At 64.6% G+C, this 15,520-nt stretch overlaps 8 protein-coding genes across 8 annotated transcripts in view; 3 read left to right on the plus strand and 5 right to left on the minus strand.

Annotated features, from left to right (window-relative positions):
* Positions 1 to 227, plus strand: part of PFL1_00884 (uncharacterized protein) — a gene marked incomplete at both ends in the record, with an annotated part of 6,705 nt that extends 6,478 nt beyond the window's left edge. Inside the window, one exon of the mRNA XM_007878385.1 lies at positions 1 to 227. This exon is cut by the window's left edge and continues 6,478 nt beyond it. Within this exon, the coding sequence (XP_007876576.1) occupies positions 1 to 227 (227 nt within the window).
* Positions 228 to 1,141: 914 nt separating this feature from the next.
* Positions 1,142 to 2,189, plus strand: PFL1_00885 (uncharacterized protein; the record flags this gene model as incomplete). Its single annotated transcript, XM_007878386.1, has 5 exons — positions 1,142 to 1,287; positions 1,393 to 1,549; positions 1,648 to 1,686; positions 1,786 to 1,929; positions 2,037 to 2,189. The coding sequence occupies 5 exons, from the start codon at positions 1,142 to 1,144 to the stop codon at positions 2,187 to 2,189; spliced, it is 639 nt and encodes a 212-aa protein (XP_007876577.1).
* Positions 2,190 to 2,474: 285 nt separating this feature from the next.
* PFL1_00886 (uncharacterized protein) lies at positions 2,475 to 3,005 on the minus strand (the record flags this gene model as incomplete). Its single annotated transcript, XM_007878387.1, has 2 exons — positions 2,475 to 2,536; positions 2,624 to 3,005. The coding sequence occupies 2 exons, from the start codon at positions 3,003 to 3,005 to the stop codon at positions 2,475 to 2,477; spliced, it is 444 nt and encodes a 147-aa protein (XP_007876578.1).
* A 242-nt stretch (positions 3,006 to 3,247) lies between these two features.
* Positions 3,248 to 3,758, minus strand: PFL1_00887 (uncharacterized protein; the record flags this gene model as incomplete). The annotated part of the gene is made up of 2 exons (XM_007878388.1): positions 3,248 to 3,309; positions 3,407 to 3,758. 2 exons carry the CDS (start codon positions 3,756 to 3,758, stop codon positions 3,248 to 3,250), a joined length of 414 nt encoding a protein of 137 aa, XP_007876579.1.
* A 532-nt stretch (positions 3,759 to 4,290) lies between these two features.
* Positions 4,291 to 4,782, minus strand: PFL1_00888 (uncharacterized protein; the record flags this gene model as incomplete). The annotated part of the gene is made up of 2 exons (XM_007878389.1): positions 4,291 to 4,349; positions 4,443 to 4,782. The coding sequence occupies 2 exons, from the start codon at positions 4,780 to 4,782 to the stop codon at positions 4,291 to 4,293; spliced, it is 399 nt and encodes a 132-aa protein (XP_007876580.1).
* A 423-nt stretch (positions 4,783 to 5,205) lies between these two features.
* Positions 5,206 to 7,896, minus strand: PFL1_00889 (uncharacterized protein; the record flags this gene model as incomplete). Its single annotated transcript, XM_007878390.1, has 1 exon — positions 5,206 to 7,896. The coding sequence occupies one exon, from the start codon at positions 7,894 to 7,896 to the stop codon at positions 5,206 to 5,208; it is 2,691 nt and encodes an 896-aa protein (XP_007876581.1).
* A 602-nt stretch (positions 7,897 to 8,498) lies between these two features.
* On the plus strand, positions 8,499 to 9,022 carry PFL1_00890 (uncharacterized protein; the record flags this gene model as incomplete). The annotated part of the gene is made up of 2 exons (XM_007878391.1): positions 8,499 to 8,507; positions 8,576 to 9,022. The coding sequence occupies 2 exons, from the start codon at positions 8,499 to 8,501 to the stop codon at positions 9,020 to 9,022; spliced, it is 456 nt and encodes a 151-aa protein (XP_007876582.1).
* A 2,403-nt stretch (positions 9,023 to 11,425) lies between these two features.
* On the minus strand, positions 11,426 to 15,454 carry PFL1_00891 (uncharacterized protein; the record flags this gene model as incomplete). The annotated part of the gene is made up of 7 exons (XM_007878392.1): positions 11,426 to 12,133; positions 12,252 to 12,620; positions 12,721 to 13,095; positions 13,244 to 13,438; positions 13,522 to 13,794; positions 13,947 to 14,220; positions 14,343 to 15,454. The coding sequence occupies 7 exons, from the start codon at positions 15,452 to 15,454 to the stop codon at positions 11,426 to 11,428; spliced, it is 3,306 nt and encodes a 1,101-aa protein (XP_007876583.1).
* Positions 15,455 to 15,520: the final 66 nt, after the last annotated feature.

The raw sequence follows: 15,520 nt of genomic DNA on the forward strand, positions 1-15,520 counted from the left end.
GCCCTCGAGGGCCCCAGCGGCGGCGTCGTTGGCCTCGACTCGGTCGCCATGGGCCCCACGCGGTCGGCGGCGAGCAACGGCGGCCTGTCGCGGCGCAACACGGCGCGACGTCCCGGCGGTCGAGGCAACGGTGCGGGACCGTCTGCGGGCCCCACCCCGGCGGTGCCAGGTGTGCCCTCGGATGCGCCGCCGCCCCTGATCCAACCCGAGGTCCCGCCGCTGATTAGCCGCGAGGCTTTCAGCGGGCCGTTTGAAAAGGGCAGCCTGCTCGCCGACATTGCCATCAAGAATGCGAGCGAGGCGATGCGGTCGGTGCCCGTCAACACGTTTGCCGCCCAGGAGGCGAGGCGGAGGGAAGAGGCCATTGAGCGGCAGCGCAGGCTGCGCACCGAGGGGCAGCCTCTGATTGACCTGTCCAAGAGGTGAGGTGGCGTCCGCGCGCCCCGTCGTCGGACCGGACCAGGCACACCATGTTTTATCCGCGTAGACAACACGTGTATAGAGGCGAAAGAGAGAGACGAATGCAAGTGTACCAACAGCAAGCCTGCGGCGAGCGAAAAAGAGGGTGGTCGGTGACTGGCGAGACGGGCGAGGATGGAGGATGGAGGATGGAGGATGGGGGGCGTCGACGTCGTTTGTGTGGGCGCGTTTCAGCTGCGCCGTCGTTTGAGCCGGGGGCTGAGCTGAATTCAACATCCACGCGCGACTCGATGAGCGGGTCAGGTCAGGAAAGCAGGCGAGGGCGAGCGAGACCAACACCGACGGCCCCTCTATCTGTTTGCCTGCCTGCCTGCCTGCCTGCCCGTCCCGCTGCCCCCGCCCCGCAGCGCGCATGCAACACGGCTGAAATAAAACTCCACCCTGCAGGCCAGGCCGCCCTCGTCCTCGTCCTCTCGCCTTTGCACCGCCTCTCTCGCTGGCCCTCACTCCCTCTGACCTCCCTTCGGCCTTTCTCGATTCCCTGCCACGTACTGCACTACCATCATCCCAACGCCACCCTACGCCACTCGACGTCCACTCCGCGACCCACCTTCACCACCACCATCTCCTCCATTCTGCGATCTCTATTGGCACCAAGCAGCCCCACCCTCCCCCCATCAAAGACGACGACGACGACGAGGGAAAGGCACGAACACCATCCATGTCGTTCTGCGGTCTAGCCGGCGGGTCGGACGGCACCACATCACGCGGCCGCCTTTCGCGCAAGATCCTCGTGCTCGGCGACGGAGCGTGCGGAAAGACGTCGCTGCTCAACGTCTTTACCCGCGGATACTTTCCACAAGCCTAGTGAGTCCCTCGCATCTGCCTCGCCCTCCTCCCCTTCGTCCTGATATCGCCACTGACACTCGCCGACCTCTCCTCACCGCCTCGTCACGCACTCACGCCCCGCAGTGAACCGACCGTGTTTGAAAACTACGTCGAGACGCTAGACGTCGACGGCGTCGGGCCCATGGAGCTCTCGCTGTGGGACACGGCGGGCCAGGAGGAGTTTGACAAGCTGAGGAGCCTCAGCTACGCCGATACGCATGTAGTCATGCTCTGCTTTTCCGTGAGTCCAGATGGCGGTCCGGAGCTGCGTGCTGGGTGACGGCAGAGACTGACCTGGCTGCACGGCCCCTGCGTGACCCCTGCTCGTCCTTGCCGCAGGCGGACAATCCGGTCAGCTTAGAAAACGTCGTTTCGCGAGTAAGTCGTCGAGCTGCGCTGCTCTTTGGACCAGGCTTCTGAGTCCGCGAGACACGCTGACACACGAGCCGTGCCACTCCTTACACTCCGACCGTGCAGTGGGTACCAGAGATCCACGACCACTGTCCCGGCGTCCGCATCGTCCTCGTCTCGCTCAAGTGCGACCTGCGGCAAGACGACCGCGTCCTCGAAAAGCTCTCAAAGACGGGCGACGTGCCCATCACGTACGAGGTCGGCCTCCAGGTGCGTTGCGGTCGTCGCGTCGTCGTCGTAGCAGTGGACGCCTTTGTCTGACTGGCGGAACCGCGTCGATTGATCCCGTCTCTGCCCACTCACGTCCCATCGAACAGACCGCGAGGAGGATAAAGGCGACGCGCTATCTCGAGTGCAGTGCCAAGTTCAACCGCGGCGTCAGCGAGGCCTTTGTCGAGGCTGCAAAGGTGGCCGCCGGGGCAAGAGCAAGAGGCGCAAAGGAATCCGGAGGCGGCTGCGTCATCTGCTAGTCGCCGCGCGTATGTCCCGCTGTCAAGACCGCATCGTCGCACCTATCCACCCGACTAGACCGTCTGTCCCCCTCCCTCGCGCTCCTCGCGCACTCTGTAGTCTACTGGTTCCCTCGTACCCGCCCCTCGTATCCACTCCGCTACGGGCCCGGCCGTCCTCGTATCCTCGCTATACCCTGCCCCCGTCCCCTCCTTCTGCATCAGCGAAGCTTCCAATCCAACCCTTTCGCGCGTATCCGGCGGCACGGAGACGACCGCACACCGGCGCTGATCTTGACGCCTGGCTCAGCTGACCGGGCGTTGCAGCACGTGGTCGATGGCGAGAGGGGTAGTTGCGCTATGGTACGCTGCAGCGCCAGAGCAGAAGACAGAGGGGATAGACAGTCAGCCTGTGCTCGTGGGGTATGCCCGATGCTGGGTGACTGACGACGTACTGAACAAAATGCAGTACTTTTGGAGGTCGAGGAGGGGCGAGTTGAGCTCGTTCCACACTTGGAGCTCGTGGCTGTCGTAGGCGGTCGTGTAGCTGTAGCCCGAGGCCATCTCTCCCGTGACGGGCTTCCAGTCGTTGCCGTCCCGCTCGACGAGCTGCCAGATGTGGTTCATGTCGTTCTCGTTGGCCGTCAAATGAAAGAGGCGAATGCCGTAGACTGCGTCGACGTTCAACGAAAAGGTACCGAAGGCGTGCCAGTTGGCCGTCTTGATCATCTGCTCCTGAGCGCGCTCGACCAGCTTTGGCTCCTGCGCCTCGGCCAGAACAGGCGAGGCCAAGGATGCAAACAGGGCCGAGACGAGGGCGGGGGCGAAGAACTTCATGGTGGCTGAATGCGATATGTACTCGGAGGGAGGGGAACGGGGGAGGAATGGGTGGAATGGGAGTAGCTCCCATTTCGGTGGGCCCCATCGAGACATGTTGTATACACGGTGGTGGGAACCCGCCTGCGTCCTCGTCGAGCCCGTAGAGCCACCCCACCTGCGCGTCCCAGGCCGAGCGACCTTCGCCGGTAAGCTGACTCCCCCCCACCTCGCCTGGTATGCATGGAACAGTCCTTTGCGCCTCAGTTGTGGGGCACTTGCAACGGCCTGTTGATGGGGAGCGGCGTGTCCTTGCCATAGTTCACTGAAAAGCCGTGAGCGCCAAACATTCAGGGGAGACGGTGAGCAGATCGGTTGAGCAGAGTCCTTGTATCGCAGGCTCGCCGGAATGATCCACGTACTGTAGACGATCTCGTACCTGGTCAAGTCCAGGTGGGGCGAGTTGAGCTCGTCCCAGACGCCAAGCCGGTGGACGTCATTGTTGGCATAGGCCCCGAAGCCTGTGCTCATCACGCCGATCACATACTGCCACGAGGTGCCCTTGCGCTCGGCCAGCGTCCACGAGTGGGCGACGGTGCCATCGTCGGCATCGAACATGAAGAGGTGCTTGAGTCCGTCCCTCTGGATGGAGAAAGTACCGTAGTTGTCGAAGTGAATGTTCTTCACCACCTTCGTACCGGGCGATTGGGCCAGGACGGACACGGCCGAGGAGGCGAGTAGGCCAGAGACGAGGAGAGGGGACAGGAACTTCATCGCGGTCTGATTGCTTGCAGGGACAGGTGCGTGGGTGTGTGTGAGTGGGTTGCGAAGGATGCCAAATGGGGGGTCAGCTTCCGCGCCGTTGTCTTCCTATATAAGCTGGGAACCTGCCAGCGTCCTCGTCGAGCATCGAAAGCCAACCCCCACCTGCTCATCTCGGCCCGGACGCCTCGTCCCGGCAGGATGGCCCCACCTCACTTGGACATGGAACGGCTGCCGAGGATGGCTGTGAGGAGGGCCGTCGCCGAAGTGGGTCGCCGGAGCGATGACTGGCCGGCTCTTCAACCGGGTAGCTCTGCCTCGTCGGCCTTTTCATTCAGTCGCACCCCGTCGTCCCCACAATCACGGTCATGTCTCTCATTCAAACGGATCGAGCCAATGTGATCGGACAATCGGACCGTGGAGGGGAGGGGGAAGGAGAGGAGGGATCAATGGGGGATGGGCTGGGAAAGAGACGGGAGGCGACGCGGAGTGGCGGACAGCGAAGGGCGCGGCGCCCGTTCGCCGAGGGACACCGACCGGGGCCTCACTTGCCGCCGCCGCCGCCAAACGAAAAGGCCGGGATGGGATAGTAGTGGTCGTTGACTGCGCCGCCGTCGATCCACGCAAGACTGACCGGTCAGCGACGGCGTCTGTGCGTGCGGCGAACGGGCAGCCTGGCCACGGACGGCCACTCACCATCGACGTAGTACTTTCCAGCCGCGAGCTTGGGGTCGAGGAAGTCGGTGTAGGCCTGGTGCATGGCGGGCGTCGAGGTGGCGTCGGTGCAGCTGTCGCCAAAGTAGTAGGGCACGTTGGAGATGCTCGAGCCGCCCTTTTTGTTGGCAATGAACCAGGTGGCCTGGTAGCTGTCCTTGGCGGCGTAGAAGCAGATGTTGGGCGCGCCATTCACCTGCTTGACCACCACCTGGCCAGCGCCGGGCACGTTCGAGGTTCCAGCCGACGTGGCCGCTCCGCCCGCGCAGCGTCCTGCCAGCAGGGTGACGGCAATGGAGAACAAGGTGAGGGTCTGCTTCATGGTTGAGACGGGTAGCTATACAGTGTGGTGACCGGGGATGCGAGAGGGGACGATGATGGATGCGAGTTTCGAATCGATGGGAAGCCCGAGGAGGGCGGTTCTTATAGCCTTTGGGCCCAGGGGGCGACCCTCGAGCGAGCCAGAGGTGCACGCAGGGTGAAGGTCAAGATGAGACGATCCCACTGCGGCTCTTGCGGCTGTGGCGCGGTGCGATGTCAGGAGTCCACGCTGGTTGCCTCGAGTGTCAATGGGAGGGCGTTGACGGCGGGCTGGATGCTCGATGTGCGCGTCGGCGCCCCCTGCGTGCGAACCTTGTGGGGCTGTTGTGCGGTTGGCCATTCAATGTCGGGTGTGTCGTCGAAGCGGTTCAGGGTGGGGGTTGCAACGAAACAGTGTAGGGACGGCGGCGAGGGGGAACCGGGCCTAGTCGTCCTGGCCCCTCTTTTTGGCGCTGGCCGCCCTCTTCTGGAAGAGCTTGTGCCTGCCCTGGTCCTTGTTGAGCGTCTTGTTGACGGAGCGGTTGCGCTCGATGTAGGACATGTGCTGTGCGCCGCTGAGGGCGTTGAGGCTGCCCGTGGTGCGCTGGGCCTTGGCGACGCCGCCGGCCAGGTTCGAGGGTCCGGCGGCGGCGTTGCGGCCGCGCGACGAGGCGGACGCGGCGCTGGCGCTGAGGTCATCGGCCCACTCGCCGCCGCGGAGGTCGGAGCCGAGGTCGGCGGCGCTCTCGTTGGCGATGAGGACGCTCTGCAGCAGCTCGATCTGCTCCTCCTGGGTCCTGTAGACGAGGCCGGGCATGTCCTCCATGCCGACGAGGTGGGTGATGACGCGGAAGGCGTAGCCCTGGTCGATGAGGAACTGCTGGCGCTTGGTCGAGTAGAACATCTCGGACGTGTCCTTGCTGACGAGGCTGTAGAAGAAGGCGTTGAATCCCTCGTCGTTCCTGCGCTTGGCCCGGAGGATGCGGCCGAGGCGCTGCGCCTCCTGGCGGCGCGAGCCAAAGTGCGACGACACCTGGATCAGGCAGGTGGCCTCGGGCAGGTCGATGGACGTGTCGCCGACCTTGGAGAGGAAGATGGTGTTGACGAGCGGGTTGTGCTGGAAGTTCTGCAGGATGCGCATGCGCTCGACGTGGGCGGTGCCGCCGTGGATGAAGGGCTTCTTGAGCTTGAAGGCGTACGCCTCGAGGGCGTAGACGTTGTCGGAAAAGACGATGATCTTGTCGCCGCGATTCTCGTGGTAGTCGATGAGGAACTGGCAGGCCTGGAACTTTTGCGGGTTCATGCAGTAGAGGAGCATCTTTTTGCGGCTCTTTTCGCGCAGGTACTCGCGGTAGAACTCGGGCGTCATGGGGCACCACACCTCGGCGCACTGGACCGTGGCGATGTGGCCCTTGGCGGCGAGGTCCATCCAGTTGGCCTCGTAGAGCTTGGGGCCGACGAGGAAGTTGAGCTCGTCGATCTTTTCGTCCTCGCGCACCAGCGTCGCCGTCAGGCCGAGCTTCGAGTGCGCCTTGATCTTGGTCAGGACGCGGCGGAACATGCTGGCCGGCACGACGTGGACCTCGTCGAGCAGGATGAAGCCCCACTCGCGGCTCTCGAGGAAGTTCATCATCTTTTGCGACATGTGCGCGCGCTTGCCCGTATTGGCCACCATGGAGTAGGTCGAGACGACGATGCCCGCGGCGCCCGAGAACTTTTCCTTTTGGTCGGCCGTAAAGACGCTGATCTGGCTGTCCTGGATGTTGCTCCACTGCAGGAACTGCTGGCGCCACTGCATCACGCTGACGCTGCTGGTGCACAGCACCAGGCAGCTCTTTTTGATGGTGCACGCCGCCGTGATGCCCACCAGCGTCTTGCCCGCGCCGCACGGCAGCACAATGATGCCGCTCCGCGCTCGGCCGTTGCCAAACATCTTGGCCAGGCTCTTTTCCTGGTAGGGGCGGATGTGCGTGATGGGCTTGAGGTCGATCTCGAGGTCGGCGTTGAGCTGGTCGTTGCGGAAGTCGTACTCCTCGAGCATCGGGTAGCCGATGTCGTTGCACCGCTTCTTGACCTGCTCAATGTACTCTTCGGCGATCTCGAAGCTGTGCACGGTGTCGTCCTCGTCGAGCTCGTCGGCCTCGTCGACGCCGATGATGGCCGAAAACAGGTCCGCCTCGTCCTCCCGCCGCGCCGCCTGCGAAGACTCGGCGGGCGGTCCCGTCGGCGCGCGGGCCGCGCCTCCCGCCTGCTTGGCCTTCCTCGCCGCGCTCTCGGTGCCCGGGATGACCAGGTCGCCCTTGGTCGGCGCCTGCGCCTTGCCCAGCACCTCGAGCCGGCCCGACTTGGCCGCGCTGGGGTCCTCGCGCACCCGCGCCGCGCCGATGATGTCGTCGCGCAGCAGCATCTGGAGGATGTCCGGGTGAGCGCTCTCGACAAAGTAGCGGTTCTGCTTGAGCACCAGCTTGATCTTGCCGAAGCTCGCCGTGTACTCGCGGATGAAGTCGAGCACCGACTCGGGCACGGGCACCTTGCTCAGGCGGTTGAGCACCTCGATGATGTCGTTGGGCTGCAGGCCCACCGAGACGGCCGCATACAGCGAGTACGGCGTCAGCTTGTACTCGTGGATGTGCGCAGGTCGGCTGACGGGCTCCGAGATGGCGATGAGGAAGTCCTGCGCCTGCTCGGCGAGCGGGCTGAACCCCTCGAGGATGATGTGCCCGTCGTCCGGCGAGATCCACAGCGGGCGGCTGGCGTGGTCTAGCTTCAGCGGCATCTTGGTAAAGTCGCGGCTGTGGAAGCGCAGTTCGCCCTCGCCGTCGTCGTCGCTGCCCCCGCCGCCCGGTGCCGTGGCCGGGTTGGACACCGCCGTCTTGCCCTTGCCCTTACCCTTTGCCATCCTCGAGCGGCTAGAAGAGGTGCCGGTGTAGTCGTCGCCCGAGTCGTCATCGCCGTCGTCGTCGTCGTCGTCGTCGTCGTCGTCGTCGTCGTCACCCGCGCCGCCTCCGTTGCGACCGGACATGGAGTCGTGGGCAGCGGAAGCGGAAGCGGCTGCGGTGCTGGCCGCGGCGCCCGCAGCTCCGCGCGGCTTCAGCTTGACGGTGACCTTGGGGCGCCTTGCCGGCTGCGACGACATGCTGGGCGGTCGGTGGCGTCGGTCTGTGAGCGAGGACAGACAGGCGAGCAGGCGATGGATGCGAGGCGGACGGCGGAGGGAGAGTGGGCACGAGGCGAAGCTGAGGAAGGGGCCGGTCAGCGACGGGGTTTCCCTGGGGTGACGGGGATGGTGGCGGTCGGGAGGAAAGGTGCGATGCAGCCGACAGGGGCCATTTGAGCTCGAGTGCGCAGCCAGCCAGCCAGGCCAGGGCCCCTTTCCAAAAATCACACACGCTCCCCTCTGCTTCTGGCCAGCCCGCCTCCACACCTGGCCGGCTGCCCTGAGGGCTTCGTGCTGCTGCTGCTGCTGCTGCTGCTGCTGCTGCTGCTGCTGCTGCTGCAACCTGCCAGCTACATCACCCCTGCTGCAACATCACTTGCAGCATCATCACCTGCTGCAACATCACCTGCTGCACTCAACTGCTTTCCCCTCATCTGTGCTGCTCCTTGTGCACTCTGACTAAGTCTGACTGACTGACTGATCAACAGTCTGCACCATCTGACTGGCTCTCACTGCAAGGCTGCATCTGCAAGCCACCATCTGCCTGTGCTGCACCAGGCAGTTTGTCAGAGGGCTACAGGATGCGGGGTGTGGCATCTGAAGAGCCCGCAGACAGGTTACGCGCCTGATCAAGAGCCTGACGCGGGGCCCTGTCCAGGTCAGCATCGACCATGACCGTACCAAGGTCTTTGAGCGCTCGCGCAGCCTCGTCAACAATGCGCTCCGCGAGCAACTCCGCTGGCTGGCAATCCAGCCGCTTGTCAAGAGTCTGCAGCAGAAGAGCATCAGTGTCATCTTCAGTGCAGGCACCTGCAGGCCGGTCCACATCTCTGTCATCGCCCAGCACTCCTCGTCCAAGCTCCTGATCCTCTACAACACCGGCCACAACAGCCAAGTTGTCAAAGAGGAACTCGAGACGTTTCACTGTGCTTCTGGCATTGACCTCACCTGCGGCGCCAAGCAGCACACCATCGCCAAGAGGATGACTGCAGGCTGCAGAAACATCCACAGCAAAAGCGAGGAGATTGTCTTGAGCAAGGGCCATGCCTTTGCGCTCAATGGCAAGTTTGCCTTCAGGACTGGCCAGATCCAGCTGCAATGCTGAAGCAGCAATGTACACAGGTTTCTGCTGCACCTTGAGATGGCATCATCTGCCCATCAGTCCTAGCAGCAATAGGCCTGCATGACTGCAGCTGTCAACAAGCACATGAACATGCCACTCTGTCCTTGCTGCAGAACTGCCAAAGAGCTGCAGCATCATCTTGGCAGGTGGTGTAGCTAGAAGAGCAGTGCTTGACTCATGTACCTTGCACCTGGGCCACTCTTGGTGCTGTCAGCATCAGAGAGCCACACTGCACCCTGAACTCCTTGTTGTCTTCTTCAGAGCCAGTCTTGTGCAATGTGCTGAGCAGGCAAAGGGCTCAGCCCTTGGTGAACCTGTTGTTGTCAATGAGGAAGCTGACCTTGATGACAGCCGTCTGCTTGCCACAGCCCTTTGGGCTCAATGTCAGCCTTCATGACCTGTGTGAGACAGTGCATCAGCGTGCCTCATCAGTCCATAAAGGCTGTTTCATTGCTGAAAGTATCTGCAACAGATCATGTAGCCTCCTAAGAGCGTCTTCATTCTTGCACAGCAGGAAAAAGGGGAGAGGGGGACAGGGGAAATTGCCCGCATCACGGCAGAGAAGAACACGTTGCCCGCGCTGCTGACGGGCCCGCTTCCTTTGGCTGCCTGCACGGGCTTTAGCGCTGTGTGACTGCAGCCTGGACAAGGCACTCACACGGCTCCTGGGCACGCCATCTTGTCTGGAACGGTCCGATACCGAAGCCGGGAAGCGCTCACAGTCAGCTGCGCTCCCGAGAGCGAAGTCTCGAGATGCGGTCAGACGACTGGCCGCAACAAGTGTCACGAATGCGCACGCACTCCATCCTGCTTTGCGGAAGCGTACATGGTCTCCGTGAGCTCAAGCGACTCTCCTTGCGGCATACCAACAACGATGAGGGCGCGCCAGCATCGACATTAGCTAGGCCTGCCTGGTGTCGAAGTGCAAGCCGTATGCCCGCTGTCGCAAGCGTCTGCGGGTGCAGCGAAAGTGCCTGCCGCTCGGAAACACTTGTGCTGCCTCGGCGAGCTGCTACGACGAGTGTTGGACGCCGACCTCATTTGCCTGCCGTTGGCCTCTGCACACCCGTCCAGCGGGGCCGCCCAGTCGCGAACGGGCCGCCAATCGCTTGGGCAGCGTTGAACTCGGGCGGCCTGTGCATTCGTGGGCCTGTGCGTCGCTTGGTGGGTCTGCGGGGAGGTGGGTCGCCGGGCGGCCGGTGGGGACGTCGCATGAAGGCGACGCGCCCCCGCAGCTACGGTGGTACCGCCCCACACCACGCGAGCCGGAAATTTGATTTTCCCCGCCGCCAGGCCTTCGCACCCCGCGTACAAACCCTTGCCGCCTCGAAAAGAAAAAAAAACGCGATCCTCACCTCCTCGACGTGCCATAACCCTTCTTCAAAACGCTGCAAAAGCAGGACCGTCGACTGCAGGATTCGAACCTACGCGGGCGGAGCCCATTGGTTAATGAATCGGGCGGCCCGATTTTCAAGACCAACGCCTTGAACCACTTGGCTAAGTCGACTGAAAAAGTGCCCAAAAAGAGCATATATGATCTCTCCGCGGAGTCACGGAGCGTGGCGACGAACTGTACGTCCTTTTTAATTTTTTTTTTTTGGTGGAGCGGTGGGGGCGCGTCGCTCGTGCCACCTGCCCCACCGATGTCCCCGCCGAAGTCCCCACCGCTGCTCATGCGCCGGATCGGCCCCCACCTCGACTGTCCCACACCGAATCTCTGGTCTTGACTTCCCTCCGATATTGGGCGCAACTGATCATCCACCTCCCTCCCCCGGGTGCCTATCTCGAGAGCAGAGGCACGCGGCTACCAGGGTCGAGGTGATGCAAGGACCTGCCGAGGCCGCGCGATGTCGTGTCGTCGCTATGGTGCGGTGTAGACCTGCAGCCGTTGCGCTCGTGGGCTGCTCTTGGCATCCCGGTCGCACAACCTTCTTCTCACCATGGATCTGATTTCCTCAACCGAACGTGGCCGCTCGCGGTGCAATCAGCGGCCATCTTCCGTCTCGGGTAGCAAGCTCTTCCAGCTCCAGCCACGGCCACACCCTCGCATCTCATAAAGCGCCCGGCTCAGCGACGATTGCGACGAGAGCAGACCCCCTCATCGCTGCACATCCATCTCGCCGCCGGATCACCGCTCCGCGTCTCTGCAGGCATCTACATCCGAGACCGTCGCCTCTCTTCCCCTGCGACCGGTACCGTGGGTACCTCCGCGCAGCCAGCCTGCCCACACAGCCGCACTTCGATCCGACTCACTTGGGGGGCTCCGCCACCGCGCAGCACGCCCAGCCAGCTTCTCGCAAATTTCGAAGGGATCGTTCGGCTCGCTGCGTAGAGTACAAAAAAAGGATGGGATTCGATGGGTGCGAAGCGGGGGGCGCGCTTGGCTCATATCCAGCCTGCGGAGGAGGTGGGGTTGTTGCTGCTGGTTCTGGAGCTTGCGGAGAGGACGGTGTTTGAGCGTGCAAAGGCGGGGTTGTTTGTGAGTGCGATGGGTGGGCCGGTGGGTGCGAGTTCGTAGACGGCCTGGAAGTCGAAAGCGACGCGGCCGTGGGCGCGCTGGCGCTTGACAAAGATGACGGGGTTGGCGTCTGCGTCGAGGGCGGTGGCGAGCGGGGTGGGGTCGCGTGGGGCGGCGGCGGCGACGGTGCCGCAGCCCGATACGTGGCGGATGTCGTTTCCGCGGATGACCTGGACGAGCTGTCCGGACTGGGTGTCGCGGACCTCGATGAAGCGGCTGTCGAATGCGAGGACGTAGCGGCCGGCAAAGGCGACGTCCTTGGGGTAGCCCTCCCACTCGATGATCTGGTCGAGCTTGACGGGCTCGCCGAGGCGGTCGACGTAGCAGGCAAACGCGTCGTAGCACAGCAAAAAGTGGCCGTCGAGCGTCTTGAACATGCCCAGCGGGCGCGCCGTCTCGACGCGCTTCTGGAGGTTCAGCACGCGCGGGTCGTCGCGCGGCGCGTGGGCAAAGTCGGGGATGGTGCCGGGCAGCAGGCTGTCGAGGTTCATGATTTCGAAGCCGCGCGCGCACACGATGCACAGCTTCGAGCGCAGGAACTGCATCGAGTACGCCTCCGAGGGGATGAAGAAGGTCTGCGTGTGGCCGGAAAAGAACGGCGAGTGGCGCGGGGTCAGCGGGTGGGGCCGGAATAGGGAAGCAGCGGGAGGTCGCAGCGCCCGGAGCCAGGGGCCCGCCGCGCCGGGGACGCACCTTGTAGATGCGGAACCAGTCCGAGCTCTTCGAGTCCTTGCCAAACTTGCCAAAGAAGCCGCCGGGGCCCTTGCCCTCGTTTGCGCGCGGGGCGTTGAGGACGGGCTCGAGGGCGCGAAAGACGCTCTCGTTGGCCTTTTTCTTCATGTAGACGAGGAGGGTGCGGTCCTTGAGCACGCCGATGTTGAAAAAGAGGACGTCGCGGTTGCCGCTGAGCTTCTGCGGCGGGCGGAGGCCGGCCGTGTTGCTCGTGGCGCTGGGGACGAGCGCCTCGAGGCTGTACGAGATGAGGACCTTGTCGGCGAGCACGACAAAGATGCCAAACGTCTCGAGCACGGCGCACTGGGTAACGAGCTTGAGGTGGAGCACCTTGCGCAGCGAGCGCGCGTCGTTGCGCAGCCCCGATCCACACGCCGTCGGCGCAGCCCACGGCCACGAGCCGGCGGCCGTCGTGCGTCGTGAACGGCACGGCGCACGTCACGCGCCCGTGGAACGCGCCCGGGTCGGCGCCGGCCACGGGGCGGTCCGGCTCGATGCTCGACATGGCCGGCAGCGCAAAGACGTCGTCGCTCAGCGTGAACGGTTCAAACACCTTGTTGGCCTCCTGGATGGCCGCGCGCAGCCCGATGGCCTCGTCGAGCTTCGCCTTCCACTCCTGCCGCGCCTCCTTGGACGGCGCAAACAGCGTTAGCGGCTCCACCTTGCTGCCCAGGTGCGACACGGTAAACGGCCAAAAGTTGCCCGCCTCGCGCTCGCGGCTGATGTGGAAGTTGCTCAGCCCGATCGAGCGCGAGATCGACGCGTCCGCAAAGCCGGACAGCTCCAGCATCTCGACGGGGATCGGCTGCGCGGGGGGCCAGAGCGGATGGTCAGCGGGTGGTCAGCGGGTGGTCAGCGGATGGTCAGCGGGTGGTCAGCGGATGGTCAGCGGGTGGTCAGCGGGTGGTCAGGCTCCGGATCGTTTGGGCCCGCCCCACTGCGCCGGCACTCACCCTCTTTGCCAGCACGAACCGCGAGGCGGCGGCGGCGTCCTCGGTTTCGTCCTTGCGCTTCTGCTTGGTGACGACAAAGTAGTTGTCAAACAGCACCGCGAGCAGTTCTGTCCAGTCAAAGTCAAAGGCGTCCGGCTTGCGCAGCACCTTGCCCTGGTGGATCAGCTGCCTCTCGGGGTTGAGCAGGTCCATGTCCTGCGCGTGGGGTCAGGCAGAGGGGCTGGGTCAGCCAACGTGCCCCTCGAATCGGCCGCCACCCCCGACCAGCACCGACTCACAATGGCGCTCTTGTTGCGCTTGGCGGCCAGGTTGTAGGCGTACTCGCGGATCTTGACCTTGACCTCGGTCGCCTCGACGCCCGCCTGCGCCGTCTTGCACTGGTCGTTGATGATCTCGATGGCGTTCTGCAGGCTGTCGCGGTCCGCGTTGCCCTCCTCGGTCTTTTTGAGGATCGACTCGAGGTGCAGGTGGTACCGCTGCAGCCGGGCCGGTGGCCGGAAGAGAAAGTTCTCGAGTGGGTGCTTGTGGGCGATCGGGTTGCGTCGGCAGGTCTGTGGGGGGCGCGGAGGACGGGAGGAGGAGGTCACGGGCGATTCGGTCAGGGGCGGCTCGGCCAGGTGCGGCTCGGCCAGGTGCGGCTCGGCCAGGTGCGGCCCGGCCAGGTGCGGCCCGGCGAAACATGCGCGGGCACGCGCGGACGCACCTCGACAAACGCCTTGAACCTCGGGTTGATGGCCATCTCGCGCTTGACGCGGCTGATGGCGAGGGGATAGTGGACGAGGTACTGGACGTAGGCGTCGCCCCAATCGAGGGCGGCGCCGAGGAAAATGTCGCCGATGGTCTGCACAATGGGGTTCTCCTCGCGCTGCCGCACGTGCAGGCGCTCGACGAGCTGGCGGATGTGGGCCGTCAGCTCGAGGTGGTTGCCAAAGACCTCGGCGATAAAGGCGTCCCGCTCGGGCCCGATGGGCAGCGGGCTGCAAACAGGCGTGGCGGGGTGGGCCGAGTCGGCGGTCAGCTCGGGCGGTCAGCTCGGTCGGTCAGCTCGGTCGGTCAGCGCGGCGCGGCGCGACTGGGCTCGGCCGGCACGCGGACTCACGGTGGATCGCCCGCAGCGCTGGGCTTCTGCAAACCCTTCACGAAAAGACTGTCGAGGATCTCGAGGTCGCATAGGAACTCCTCCTCCTTTTGGATCGTCTCGAGGATGGCGTTCTGGCGGGCGACCTCGGCCGCTGGGATGCTCTTGAGCAGGTCCGGCGGCACCAGCTCTGCCCAGGCCTTTTTCTGCGTCTGGTCGACGCCCTGCTGGGCACCGGCGCCCCGGTTGCCGCCGTCGTCGGCCGACGAGCTGGTCGACGACACGCGGTTGAGCCGGCTGACGCTGGCGTTCGGGCACGACGGGCTAAAGCAGGCGTACGCCGGGCTGATGCCGGGCTTGCCGCACAGCGCGCTGTAGCACCGCGTCAGCGGGACAAAGACGCCCGTCGGCAGCTCCTCGAGGCCGAGCCGCGTCGAAGTTGCGGTGAGCCGCTTCTTCTTGTCCATGTCGCCGCCGCCCTTTTCGTCGCGGCCGCCGTCGAGGTCCGGGAAGCCCAGCGAGAGGTCGAGCTTCTTGTGCGGGCCGAGCCCGGCAGACCACGGCTCGTCGCCGTCAAAGCCCGCGCCGCCGCCCGCGCCGCCGCCCGCGGGGCCGGCCAGGCTGTCTTCGAGAAAGGTGTAGACCTCCTCGACGCCGTCGCGCAGCTCGTTTTCGCCCCAGTCGACCTCGTGGAAAAAGAGCTGGCTCTTGAGCGACTTGGCGAGGAGCAGCGCGATCCGGCGGTGCTGCGTCGCGCTCGGCTTGTCCGGCTCTCCGGCGGCCGTGGCGGCCATCTGCGGCGGGACGAGGTCCTGCAGCGTCGTCACCACGTCCTTGCCCGTGAAGCTGTGCGGGTAGTCGATGCTGCCCTTGATCTGCGTCCCTCGCGGGACCGCGGCACGCAAGAGGACGGCGAGGTTCGACAGCAGCGACAGGTCGACGTCGTCCTCTTGCGCGCTCGACACCGGGCGACGTCGGCCGGCGGCGGCGGCCGGCGAGGTCGGCATCGCCGTCGTCCAGCCGCTGAGGTCGGTAAAGGACGACTCGCGAAAGGGCGCCTTTTCGACGCTTCGGCGCGGGCTGTGCGGCTCGGGCAGCTCCGAGGCCGGGGCGCTCTCGGTGATCTCAAACATGCCCGCCGTGCCCGGACGAGCGTGGGCNCTGGCACCGGTGGCAGCGGCTGGCGTCGGGAGCGCGAG

Source organism: Pseudozyma flocculosa (genome assembly GCF_000417875.1).
Source record: "Pseudozyma flocculosa PF-1 unplaced genomic scaffold scaffold00002, whole genome shotgun sequence".
Lineage (NCBI taxonomy): Eukaryota > Fungi > Basidiomycota > Ustilaginomycetes > Ustilaginales > Ustilaginaceae > Pseudozyma > Pseudozyma flocculosa.